The sequence below is a fragment of the Poecilia latipinna genome, unplaced genomic scaffold (assembly GCF_001443285.1).
Source record: "Poecilia latipinna isolate Pla-1442-1.1 unplaced genomic scaffold, P_latipinna-1.0 Scaffold2408, whole genome shotgun sequence".
Taxonomy (NCBI): Eukaryota; Metazoa; Chordata; class Actinopteri; order Cyprinodontiformes; family Poeciliidae; genus Poecilia; species Poecilia latipinna.
Window position 1 is genome coordinate 57171 of NW_015115024.1, and position 13447 is coordinate 70617.

The 13447-nt window shown below is 40.4% G+C and overlaps 1 protein-coding gene across 10 annotated transcripts in view; it reads left to right on the forward strand.

Moving 5' to 3' along the window:
• The first annotated feature begins 1337 nt into the window (after positions 1 to 1337).
• asph (aspartate beta-hydroxylase) overlaps positions 1338 to 13447 on the forward strand; it is a 32480-nt gene continuing 20370 nt past the window's right edge. For 2 of the 10 annotated variants that reach the window (XM_015019312.1, XM_015019315.1), the window contains exons 1-2: positions 10077 to 10267; positions 12569 to 12736. In XM_015019312.1, coding sequence (XP_014874798.1) covers positions 10192 to 10267; positions 12569 to 12736 — 244 coding nt within the window. In that variant the 5' untranslated portion in view covers positions 10077 to 10191. Of the gene's footprint in view, positions 1526 to 6480; positions 6573 to 10065; positions 10268 to 12568; positions 12737 to 13447 lie in introns of those variants that run through there. The other 8 variants (XM_015019317.1, XM_015019320.1, XM_015019313.1 and 5 more) reach the window with 7 other exon arrangements.

Sequence of the window (13447 nt, forward strand, 5' to 3'; positions counted from 1 at the left end):
AATATAAGAAAAATCCTCCCCTTTTGCATCTTGACAGATCTAACAGAAATCAAACTGTTTATAGATTTGTATCATGGAGAATTTATCAAACATCAGTTTTCTAATCTTTATTTTAAGTCGTATTTAATAGTATATCTGATAACAAATGGTGGCACTACTAATATTTTTGTGACAGATTTCTGCTCGTCCTGCATTTGGGTAAAATGATTTTCTGGACACAATTAATCACATAGTGACTAATAGGTGCTGTCCAGTCCAGTAATACATATCAATTAGCAGGAGTATGAAATACATAATAATAATTAACTATCCTATATTAAGAAATTATATTTAATCCTCTGTGCTACATGAAGCTCATTTTGAAACAATGCAAGTTAAAAACAATATTTTGCAACAAGTAAATCAAGTAAATTAAGTCCAATGTTAGGTCTGTATCTATGTAACCTGACACCTACTGCTGAGGTCCGGTCTCTATCTATCTATCTATCTATCTATCTATCTATCTATCTATCTATCTATCTATCTATCTATCTATCTATCTATATATATATATATATATATATATATATATATATATATATATATATATATATATATATATCACACATTGTCTGTCCCATAACAAACTAACATGGTGACAGCTTTAACAAATATGGAGAAAACATATTTTTTATTAAAGTTATACTGCAGCTTGAATAAAATGCAACTGCATAGCTTTTTTGAGAAGTCTGGATTGCTTCATGTGTCGTTGCACGTTGCTTTTGACTGTTGCTCATGGGGAGAGACATTTCAGTATCTAAAACTAATAGAACAAATTTAAGCAACCTACTTGCATATTGGATGTGGACTGTTGGATGTTAAATTCAAGAGCAGTAAATATTGTGCTAATTATCAGAATTGAACCAAAGAAAGCAAGGCAGATGCAAGCCTTTAAAATTGTGATGCTTTTTATGGGTCAAATAGACTCAAAAAATTGTAACAGCAGCTACAATTTTGTGGGGGATGGGGGCAGATTCTTGGCTGCGCCCCTGAGCGTATGTATTAATAATGTAAAATAATATTACATCTGTTTTTTGCCAAATGAAAAAGATAATGTTTAGAACCCAAAGCATCGCTTAACGGCAGGGGTAGGAGATTTAAATATTAAGCGCTGTGGCCATAAATCCAGGAGCAGAGGCGACGCCACTGGATCTACCATCTTGCCACGTTCCAGGGGAACACTGGGGGCGGGACAAAGATAAAGACTAGCCACACGCTTGAATAAGTCCAACGCTTCTGGAATACCATTGGCCTGTAGATCTGTAAGACTCGCCTATTTTTGTAAGTGCCACATTTTATTGGCCGTGGGAGCTGTCGGGCATACAGCGGATGGGGTTTGTCTTCCTGCCTTATAGAACTCAGATCTCAAAGAATTTTTGATTTCTTTTCGCTGCTGGAACTGTCAGTACGCTGTTCCAGGTTCGGTTCTGCCATACATCCAGCATGGCTTCAAAGAAGGCTTCAAAGTCAAGCACAAAAAGCAAAGGTGCGTTGTTGCTAATCTTTTTCATTCTGTTCTACCAGGTTACAGAGGTTAAGATGCTGTTATCAAAGCCAGGCCTGGAGAAGTTTATAAGCTGTGTTTAAACTTTCCCCCTGGCTTATTCTCCTCGCTATTCAGGCATTAAAATGTTGCGTCACCGTGTCGTTTTCCGAGTGTTTTAGTGGTTCATTGAGTTCTGCACGCTTGTAAACGGCACCAGCGCGAGCTCACTACGTTAACACGTCAACACGGCTGCGTCAGAAAGAGTACTCCTTAGTTATGATTCTATGGCTGTTCGCTCAAAACGCTTTAACTTCGTTGCTTGCATTATTATGTCAAATATTTTCATAGTAGCCCATATTATCATCTGTGTGCTTGAGAAACCGTCTGTCCTGTAGCTATTGGTTGACTGGCTGGCGGATCTAGCGACAGGGATTACTGTGGAGCGCCACTTCACACGCACAGATGACGCCAGTCGCTCAGCCCCGTCCGCGGGCTCTGCAGCAGGGAGGCCTCTTGCTTCTCCGCGGAAACTCTGGGACACACACTGACTTTCCCCGGCATAGTAAATGTGCGCCCCGCTTTCCAAACGTTCACGTGTCAGTATACCCCGCGGAGGGGTGTCTTACAGAAGGCGGCCCGTGGTCCAGTAACCAATCAGCACGGAATGATCTTGTACAGCTACGTCCTCACTACTTGCGTCTCTTCAAGCGTCAGGCGCAGATGGAATTCTGCTGGAGTCTGTCATGTAGGGAGCCTGCGCCAAGAATCAGACATTCAAACCCAGCACATCATCCACCATCTGAGAAGTTTAGGCTGTTCAATACAGGAAATGTATAGAAAATTTATAGACTGTATGGAAGCTGCCTTGTTTATCTCTAGACCACTCTTCTCCATCCGCTCTCCTACTCCATCTACTTGTACTTTTGAAATGAATGATCACAGTAGGTAACATTCAGAAGTTACCAGGATATATTTACCTGGATGGTAACTTCTGAATGGAGCTTGGGGGTGCCTCCCTTCTGGAAAGACTGTCTAATTGCACTTATGTATAACTTTAAGCATGTTGCTCTTACGTTATTTATCTTTGAGCTTTTTGAGAAGATAACAGCAGATTTCTTGAGAGTAACCCAGAGTAACCTAAACCTCTGTTTGTATTTTAGATCCAAAAGAAGTTCTGAAATTACCCTGAAAGGCCGTTTGAATGACTCTGTTGTGTGGAATAATATATTCAGTTTTGAAGAGTCCAAGTATTGTATTTTTTATTTATTTATTTTTTTTAAGCAAACTCTCAAGGTAGTGAAAAATTAGGTGGAACCGCCCTTTAGCCATCTCCTGAAACAGACAACAATAGAAAGCCAACTTCAGCTTTGTCTTTGTTTTTTTTTTTTTTTTTTTTTTGGATCAAATTTGCAAATGCTGGTTTTTTTCTATTATAAAATCAGAAGACCATTGAAACTGTATACTATACTCAATATTGGAAAATTCTGTGATTGGGTTGTCCCTTGGACGTCTCAGACACTTTCACTATGCAGAAGTAAAATCAAGAAGAAAACGGTATTATAGTTGAGGGTTTGCTAACTAGTGGATGGCCATGCATTTGTTACCTGGGCCATAAGAAGGGGTTTACCGATTGTATCCACCTTTATGATGTCACAATTATAAAAGTTACTAATGCTATGGTATACAAAAAACCCAACATAGCAAATCTTGACATCATCAGCAGCTTCCTGCTTTAAATGTGTCATTCAGACAGGTATTTAAATGCATTCTGAGTGGACACATTGACCTGGATCTCACTAACTGTGCTGTATGCAAATAAATACAGAGACAAGACAGCTAAGACTTTATTGTGGATATTTCTGTTGGGGGGCAGCTCTGTGCTTTTATACCAAATGTGGGGCTGTGACCAAGTTGTACCAAGCTGCACTGGGTGCAACCAATAGGAAAATTCAACTGCCTAAGAATCTGTTGACAGAAGAGGCTCAGTAGTGAGTAGTAAGATGGTTTTAGGCAAAAATATATTTTAAATATATTTTTAACAATATTGATAAAATACATATCAATGAAAATTGACGACCAAATTTTCACACCATAACTTGACAGAAAATGTTAATGTCTTTACAGTCCTTAGTGCTCCATTTCATCTAGTGTTGAGTCATCTGGATGGGGAAAAATTAATTTTATAGGCTCTTATAGGTTTTCTCTAACACATTTTTGTTTTCTTTAAGTATTTCAGTATGTTATTCACTAGTGATGATAGGATGTAACGGGAGATGAACAGACACACTGAGTCTTTGTCTACAGTATTGAGGACCCCACTCTGCTCTACTGGGGTGATGCCAGGGCAAAGCTCTCGATTTATTGGTCTATGTACGTTCTGACCCCATGAGATATGAATCATGACTGAAAGAACGAGATCCTGGATACAAACATTTGAAATGAGCTTTCTTTTGAGGGAGGCTGGACTCGGCCTTAGAGTTAGGGTGAGGTGTTTCATCGTCCGGAAGCAGAGCTCGAAGTAGAGCCTCTGCTTCTCCACATCAAAAGAAGTTCGCTGAGCCGGTGCAGACATCTGATCAGGCACATTCCACCAACTAGTTGTCCAGAAAAAGTAGTGTGTTCATTTTATTTTCATTATTTTTATTTGATTTATTGCAGCACTTTACACACACGCACACACACACACACACACACAAACACAAACAAGAAATTCAACTTTTTATCTTCTTACAATATATCTCAAAATAAAAAATACATTTTGTCCTAAATATTGCAAACACTAAAATTTCCTAGATAAAAGCCTCCTATGTTTCAGAGGTTTTATTTGTGATTGTCTTTACTCTGTCCAACCAGCTTAAAACATAAAAATGGGGTCCAAGTTTCCAATAACTCCAGAGTTAAAAACTGTGAGTTTATGTGCAATTTTCTTGTGTGTTCTGACTGGCTGAGTGCACACTTTTCTCAGGAAGCCATATTTTTGTCAGTTATTAGGATCAGTGCTGTTCTCCGCCTTTCTTGCTGAATGATTGAACAGCAAAGGAGTGTTTGATCTAATTGATGTGACTGGAACATGTGCCTCGTCAGCATTTCTTCTGCTAGGTCTTCTGATCAAACACTGACAGTGGCTCGTCAAATACTTACTTTGGCTTACTGAGTTGCTTGATAAAGGTGTACAAACAGTGAGCTGTTAGCCAGGTGTTTGAATATCTGATCATTAGACTCTTGGAATGTTTGAGACCTTTTTTGTAATTAGTATGTCTTCTTCTATTCAAAATGTACACAGCGTTAACTTTTACAAACAATAGTTGGGAGCACAAGACTAGATTTACTGTGGTATTTGTTTTCTAATCTAAATGGGATCAAAATCATACATACATTCTCGAATATTTGCATAAATGCACCAAATGTTTCCTGTTGTAAAATACAAGGAAACCACATACTGGACACTTTACCACTTTTACTTTATGGAATAAATTCCTGGCACAGACCAGACATTTTGAACATGCACAAGGGACCTTGTGAATGTTCTAACATGTGTATAATGTTAGCCTTCAAATGGACAAACTACCTGTAAACTTAGCTAGTGTTCAGAAGTCATCCAGTTAAAAGAAATAAAACTTGACCATTCCTTACACAAAGAGTGGTCAAACATCAACTTTTATCTAATTATTACTGGGGCTGTATGTATATATTTGACACTGTATAGACCAAAAACAATCCACAGAAAATTCAAACTTGTGTACCCAATTCTTGTTTTAACGATTCATTGAATTTGTCTTTTCTGATTATTCCTCCATGGAAAAAGGCCAATTCAGAGACATTATTGAAGGTCCTAAATTAATGACATCATGTCTGATGGATGGATGAAAAGCTGGATCTGTGTGTTTGCAATCGAATATTACTACTCTCATCATTCTCATTGTATTTGCGCTTACATTTTTATAATGGTTTCCTTAAGGGCTCTTGCTCCTCCTTCCCTATCCAGAATCCTGGGAGCTGCTGAACTCTGCAGAGATGGAAGGGTAACAGCCAAGTCTGTTCCTCTGGGATCGTTGTGCTGTGTGTTGTAGTGTTCTTTTTCTTTTTTTCTTTCGATTTGCATAACGTCACAAAAATCCTTAGATGCAAATGCCTCTAGCTGACCTTGCATGGACTTGCGGTGCTGTGTTCATTTGGTTTTCATTAGGAGGTGTGTTGTGTCTGCAGTTAAACTAATCTGAACTTTGCAAGGTTAGCTGTAGCTCTGCAGCCTTATTTTCAGGAAACGGCTGATTCTGTTAAGGTGTATTTGGTATTGTGGAATTTTAGCAGCACCAAACTAGATGTTTGACTCCTTACAGACTTCAGATCCAGCCCTTTTTATAAACTTTAGCGGCTGACTAAATAACTTCTAGTGATACCGTTAGGTTACTTTAGGAATTAATTATTTTACCTCCACTGTATCTTTTAAGCCATTTTATTTTAAGGCTTATTTTCAGGATTCTTCTCCCCACAAATCCAGATATGATTTCCTTTTTACTGCTTTTGAGGTGCCGAGGTCCCAGTCTTCATCTCTGGAATGCACTGTCCAACTTCACAGATTCCAGTGCTTGAAAAGTGAACCAGCCAGAGTTTCTGCTTGGAAATACTTGCAATAGCTTGTGTAAGATTCCACAAAGTGGGAAATCTGATAGTCCCCACTTTGAACTAAAAAGACAGATTTAGTGAAAAGTTTGTCAACTGTGTCAAAGCTTACAGAGTGAGAAAAACCTGAATGTCCTCAAAGCCATACAGAGATACATGTGGGAGTGTGGACGCAACAGCATGCATGCTTGTAAAAAGCCTGCAGGGGAAGAGTTGGGGTTAGGAGCCAGGAACTCGGCAGAACTTATGTAAGATTTAAGAGGAGTAGCTTAAACTGAACAATGTGTGCAGGGTGTTACAAAAAGAAGACACTCCACAGCAAGGTCTCCTATTTGTCTGAAAAATACTGGAATGCAACCATGTGTGTGAAATAACTGCTGCACTAATAATATTAACAATCTGGAAGGCATGGAGGAACAGAACGGTATGTTATGCAACAGTTCTGTGTTTGGGGATGGCAGTTTTTACTTATTGTGTGCATGTGTGAATGGGCTGGCTAGCTGTCTCTTTGCACAAAGTGCGTTAAACATACTTGGAATAAATATTAGACAGCACTGGAAAAATGTTTCGCATTATGTTGATGATACTGATATTTATCCATGAAGACTAACAAAAGGAATCGTTCGGCCTACAAACATTTCCTAAAGACAAATTCTGGATGACACAAACTGACTTCTACTGCTAAACTGTAAACATTGTCTTGCATTATCTAGTGAGTTGAATAATATCAATTATGAATTGTTATGCTAGATGTCTCAATGGGTACAGTTCTGTGAAAAAGTTTTAAAATTACATCCATAGTTTCTTTTTTGTTGTTTGTTCCCTCCCCCCCCTTGTTTTACGTTTCTGATAAATAGCAGTTTGTGTGCTGCATGGCGGTGAGTTGGTAGAGCTGTTGGTTTGCAGTAAGGAGGTGCTGAGGCCTTTCTGCATGGAGTTTGCATGTGTTCTCCCTGGATACTCTGACTTCAACAACAAGACTTTAATGTTAATTGCCTCTGGACCATTGACCACTGGAGATCATTGGTCACCCTCAGGCATAAGTGGTTTAAGATGGCAGATGGATAGAATATTTTATTTTTATATTTTAGTTTTTTTTGTTTATCAGTGAGCATAAACATTATTTCTAGAATTTTACAATTTGATAAAATTACTTTTTCTAATTGAATTTCTGAAAGTTCACTTTTACATAGCCCTTCATGATAAAGACACACCTGTAGATTAGTCAGCTCCTCTAGTGTCCAATATAACCTTCTAAATTTGATTCCTTTTGCTAGACATTAGCTGCACAAGGTTACTTTAAGCAGCAAACCAGTGGTCCTTTTGGGGCACCGAGATCAGTACAGTTTAATGTACATAGGTTTCTTCTGTTTTAATTGGTTTAGTTTGATTTGACCCAAATGTTATATCTTAAGTTCACTGGTGCTCAGGGACTCGTTTGTCATAATGCGTAAACCAGATTTTCCTGCTTTCTCAAATATGTTGCAACATAACTACAAATGCAAAAGGAGCAGCAGCATTTACAGCCACGCTTTCTTTGTGGTTGACCATTTAAAATTGGGCCACTTTTTTTCTTTTTCTTGTTAAAAATCATGTTTCAACATCTAGACACATTCATAACATATATTAAATGTTTAATTCATGTAAATCTATTTTATTCTAAACAAATTTTATTCAAACTCTTGCTGGATGTAAATTTGCTACTAAACTGATGAAGGAATTGTTCTGGTTTTGCCACCTCCATCTCAGTGCCAAAGTACGTGGGATTATTGTTCTTATTTTATTGTCAAAGAGAACAATGGAGTTAATCTTTGCATCTGTTTGTGTTTGAATGCCATGCATAGTGAAGTTATGAGAGATTTTAGGCTGGCTAAGCAGGACTTTGATATGTAAATGATCTGATCTTTTTTACAAAGTTCTAAGACATTTGAATCCAAGCTCAAGTTTACAAAACCACACTACAGATTTCACGCCACTTTTATTTAACATATGAAACCAAAAAGGAAAAGCTGTGTGCGGCAAGCAGAGGCACTACAACAGACTTTTCCCACTGATATGACTACATTCCCAAGAAAAACCTAACTGAACGAAACATTGGGAGAGGCTCTGATGCTGGGGTGGCGATGTAAGGAATTGTGTGCATTAATACACACTAGAACTGAACATTTTGAGTTGCCCAATTGCAACTTTGGGATAACTGAACTTGGACTACAAAATCATTGCGAGCGGGGAAAAATGGTGTATTCACAAAACTGATTAGCCATGAAGTCATGATCTTGTTTAGCAGTTCCACAGTAAAGTCGGTGACGTCAGAGAAGAAAACGTTGTAGGCAATACAGAAAAATGAACAGAGTGAAAAATATAACCCAAAAACAGCACTGGCAGAGAATAAATTAAAATTATTTTCATGCCTAGACACTCAAAGTACATAAAAAAAAAATATATATATAAGGGCTTAGAAAAAAGTGAATTTCAGATTTTCAAAACAAAATCCTTTTATGTGTTTTTTTTTTATTATTGGGGGGAGAAAAGTGATTTGAATACAATGAGTATTTTGAATTTGGCAAATTTGACCATGTGGCCAAAAGTTTGGAGACCACTGCACTAGATGCAATATAAGCCCCTAGGATTTAAAGGAGCTGTACAATGTTTTTGCAGTGACTGTTTATAAGAAATGAGGGTGATGGCCTATCCAGCCATCTATTGTCCATGCAGGGCGGGAGGGGGCTGCATCTGCCTCCTGGGACCTTCTTGCTGCAAGGCAACAGTACTTCCGACTGTACTGCCTAGCTGTACGAAAGCAGTGACCTCTTCACATGACATGTCATGTAGGCCATCTGCTTTGACACAGCAGTGCAAAACAAATGCCTCAAGGCTCTGAGATGAGGTGAGCCCATGCTGGGTTGGGCTTTAATGTTTGCTTTGTGAAACAGAGACTAGTTTCTGTGCACTTGTCCAGTGCACAGAGCAGTGAAGTGAGATCCACCAAATTACACAAAGATATTCACACAGATATTTCCAGATTACTAAACAAAATGCTCTTCAGTCTCTACAGGTAGGCATGAGTTGGTTACCTAGAAGGGGCTGAATGGTACACACTTATAAACTTTTGCTGCACCCTACCAGTCAACTGGCTGAAAGAAGGCTGCTATGCTTTTCATCAAACAGAGGCTATGAGAACAAGATTTCCTGTTTCAAAAAGTCCCACAGTAGGGTAGTAGAATGCCAACATTGTTATGGCAAGCTGTTATAACCAGCAATATGATATTACATTGAGGAACTGAAGAAACTTTCATGGAAAGCAATGTCTCCTGTCATGCAAGCACGTAAAGGGAGACCAACATAAAAACTGCTACTAATGTTTAAATGTGGTTTGATATTGTTGGAGTTGATCAAATGAGCTGACCAAGCTGTCTACTCAGACGAAAGTTGAACCAATCACAAAGTGTAGTCTTAATGCATTTTCCTGGACTTAGTAGAAACAATGTCTAGCTGACCTAGAATGACCATAAGAAAGATAGATGTCTGTTTGGAGGGACATAATAGATGGAGAGAGAGAGGGAAGAAGCTGTGGTTGTCAGGTGAAAGAGGGAGTTCTTGGTCCATTAACTCACTCAGTGAGGGACTGATCGTTGCTCAGGTTAGTTCACAGAATCATCAGTGCATTATTTAGCACAATCTTTAAATAATATTGTGGTCTATGTAAGACGTAGATGTCAAACATAAGATTTTATTCTTTTCTCTCTACTTGGGAGCAAATTCTTGTCGACTCCCCCTCCACTTGTTCCAGGCTGTGGAGGACAGTGACTGTGTTCCTTGCTCTGCCTATATGTCAGGACCAGCTGTTTAACAGCACTATAAATAGGTCTGAATGACCTCTGCATCCATACCCACAGCAAGAGTGACTTACTGACTGACCCGACCACAAACAAAACAAGTCAGGAGGGAAGGGCCGGATAGGAACACAAAGGAGGCAGCAGAGGTGGGGACTCAGAGCTGCTTTTTCAGCTCGCCACTAGTTGTCAAGCTCTCATACGGCAGGGATGGGTGATCCAGCAAACCTGGTAGAGTCCATCACACCGCCTGTTGTCACAGCGATTCCTGCAGGGGAAATGCAAGGTGAGGAAGGGGTCTGCTCATGAATGACTGACTGGGTAGTAGGGAAGGTGAGGGCAGGTTCAGGGTCATTGAATGGGACTGGTTGTTAGGTTCAGAGTGAAGGACAGCTGTCTTCTGAAAACCTGTCGGTCTGGTTGTGTCAGGTCGTCCTGTCCCATTAACTTCATTGGTTATTTTATCACGTCTTCTAAATGTTTGTTTGAAGCCTTTAATGGAGTCAGGTACACACCTATGTTTGACGTTTGGCCACGTTTAGGCATTCTGTGTCCAACTGTGCATTCATGCAGTTCTGAAGCAACAAACCTTTTGTACAAATGCAGCACAGATCTCTGTATCACACCTCAACATTGTTCTGGTCGAGTTTTACCTGACAGGTGAGAATTCCCTTACAGGTTAAAGGCATTAAACATTCCATTTGTTTCATCCAGGTTAGTGGACTTTACAAGTGGAACATTGTTCAGAGTTGAGCACTGCTAGGCGTCTCTGAAATCTGACCTGGCAACACAACTCTCCCTTTAGCACCTGTTGATTCTCTCTGCCCTTTCTCCTGTCATGCATTGTGGGATATCTTTGGCACACCCGGAATAACTTTTTGGATCTGGTTCGTCCTTTCTGGTGTAGCCTTTCTGCTCCTTGCTGTAGTGCAGAGGTGCTCAAGTCCAGTCCTCCAGAGCTACCGTCCTGCAACTTTTAGATGCATCCTTACTCCATCAGACCAGGATCAGCTCTGAGCAGGCCTGGCAACGAGCCATTCATTTGATACCGTTGTTTTACAGCAACAAAGTACTATAGCATCAGCATGTCAAGCAAACATTTTATATGAGCAAAATAATTTTAATTTATAGCAGCACTTGTTGCGGATTACGGAACTCCTCCTGCCCAAGGGCAGCCTCAGAATCACTTCATCCAGCGCCTGCTCTGTTGCATGGGTTATTGAGAAAATATCAGCAGATTGGAGTGGACTGGCTGGTAAACCTTCATAAGAAACGACTCAATGGCATCTTGGCTGATGAGCCAGGCCTTGGCAAGTCTGTGCAGACGGTGGCTTACTCATCTAGAAATAATTAGGGATGCACCAATATGAAAATTTGGGCCCATATTCGATATTAGTACATGCCATTGATGTTGCTGTGATGGCCAATAACTGATATTTACCAATATTATTTATATTTCACTGCTGTGAAATAAGAGAAATAAATATCAATCATTAATATTGGGCCATTTTAATTTATTGGGCCAATACCAACATGTTAAAAAATGGATATCAGCCAATACCAATGTCAGTCCTGATATATCGTGCATCCCTAGAAATAATTATCCATCCATCCATCTTCCGCTTCTCCGGGGTCGGGTCGTGGGGATCGTGAGGGTAACAGCCTAAGAAGGGAGACCCAGACTTCCCTCTGCCCAGCTGCTTGTTTCACCTCCTCTGGGGGAATCCCAAGTCGTTCCCAGGCCAGCCGAGAAACGTATGCCCAATAAACTAGGTTTAATTATTTCTACCTGTTTCCACTGGCTCGGCCCGGCCCTGCTCTACTCTGCTTGCTTTGCGAGCGTTTCCACCGGCTTTTTTTTCCCCAAGGCTGCTGTCCTGAACATTGGGTGTCCTGCAGCCTTGGAAACCTTACGAGAAAACAGGTGGTGGCTGGGCCCCCTCCCTCGGCCACCACACTGCACCCAAACCCTTTGGCCCCTCCCACAGGAGGTGAGCCTATGGGAAGGGGGAGCCTGTTCAGGTTGAGCCCGGCCGGGCTCCATGGGTAAAAGCCCGGCCACCAGGTGCTCGCTAACGTGCCCCAACTCCAGGCCTGGCTCCAGAATGGGGCCCCGGTGACCCGCGTCCGGGCGAGGGAACACTCATCATCATTAGGGGTCTTCACGCTGTACTTTGTCTGGTTCCTCACCTGTCTGCCTTGGGTGAAGCCCCAGACAGCATAGCTCCTAGGATCACTGGGACACTCAAACCCCTCCACCCCGATAAGGTGGCAGCCCATGGAGAGGGTTAACCCTAACCCTAATAATTAAACCTAGCTTATTGGACTTGTTCTTTGAACCTCAGATACTCATCAAGCTAAATTAACAAAGCTAAATTTTGCTGGTGGGTAATAAATGTTCTAATTTTTACTGCTCAGCTGTTGATTACAAACATCAACATAAAGAATATGTTTTGCAAGACAAGGTAAACTGGTGCTTTGGGAAAAGAATTATTCACTGACCTTAGTTAGTCATCATTTAAATGGCTTTGCTAATGAAAACTAAGTGACAGTCCTAAACCTGATGCTTTGTGTGTTTCTGGTCCAGATGCAGGTAAAAGCCTGTTATCCAGTAAAAACGGGAAGAAGCCGGACTCTGGCTCCAGCAGCAGCAGCAGCAGTTTCTTCACCTGGTTCATCGTGCTGGCCCTGCTTGGTGTCTGGACTTCTGTGGCTGTGGTCTACTTTGACTTGGTCGACTATCAAGGAGTTCTAGGTGAGCACATGTTGGAACATACAATCACATCTAACACTTAAGGCTCATATTGTTGCTGTCTTCATGTATTTGTGACTATAATGCTCGCTGCCTCCAAAGTGAATGATAGTGAATTGATAGGACCTTATCTAACTATATCCACGGTAAACAGCAGTTCATGAAATATGTCTCCTTCAGCACTTTATCCTGGTTGTTTGGCCTCTTTTTCTATGAACTGTAATTTTAAGCAAATGCTGATGTGCAGATGCAGCACTGTGAAATAGGCTGTGGTTTGGCCAGTCCAGTGAGTCCAGTACAAAAGGCAAAGCATGCACCAACTACCTTAAAGGGATAATTCAGATTTTTGAATTGAAGCTTTGTCAGCAGGTCGTGACACTTTAATGCTATGTTGTTAACATCTTCACTTTAAAACAAAGATTAGTTTTCCATTAGAAGTGCACCAAGAATTCCACTGGTTGATGAATCAACCTTGATTTCCCTAATTTTGAGAGACTGACGATCGGCCGATACCTCCATGAGAATCCAACCTTCTCTCCCTCCCCAAAAATGTGAAAATCAACAACAGTCTCCTTTTGCTCTACAGTGACAGACTTGCCCGCCAGATAACGTCTGCAAATGTGACCCCATTGCTTATTTTTTTTTTTTTTTTTTTTTGCAAAATCCCTCTTTTTTGAAAAAAAAAAAAATGAAAGGTGAAAACAAGGGATTCAT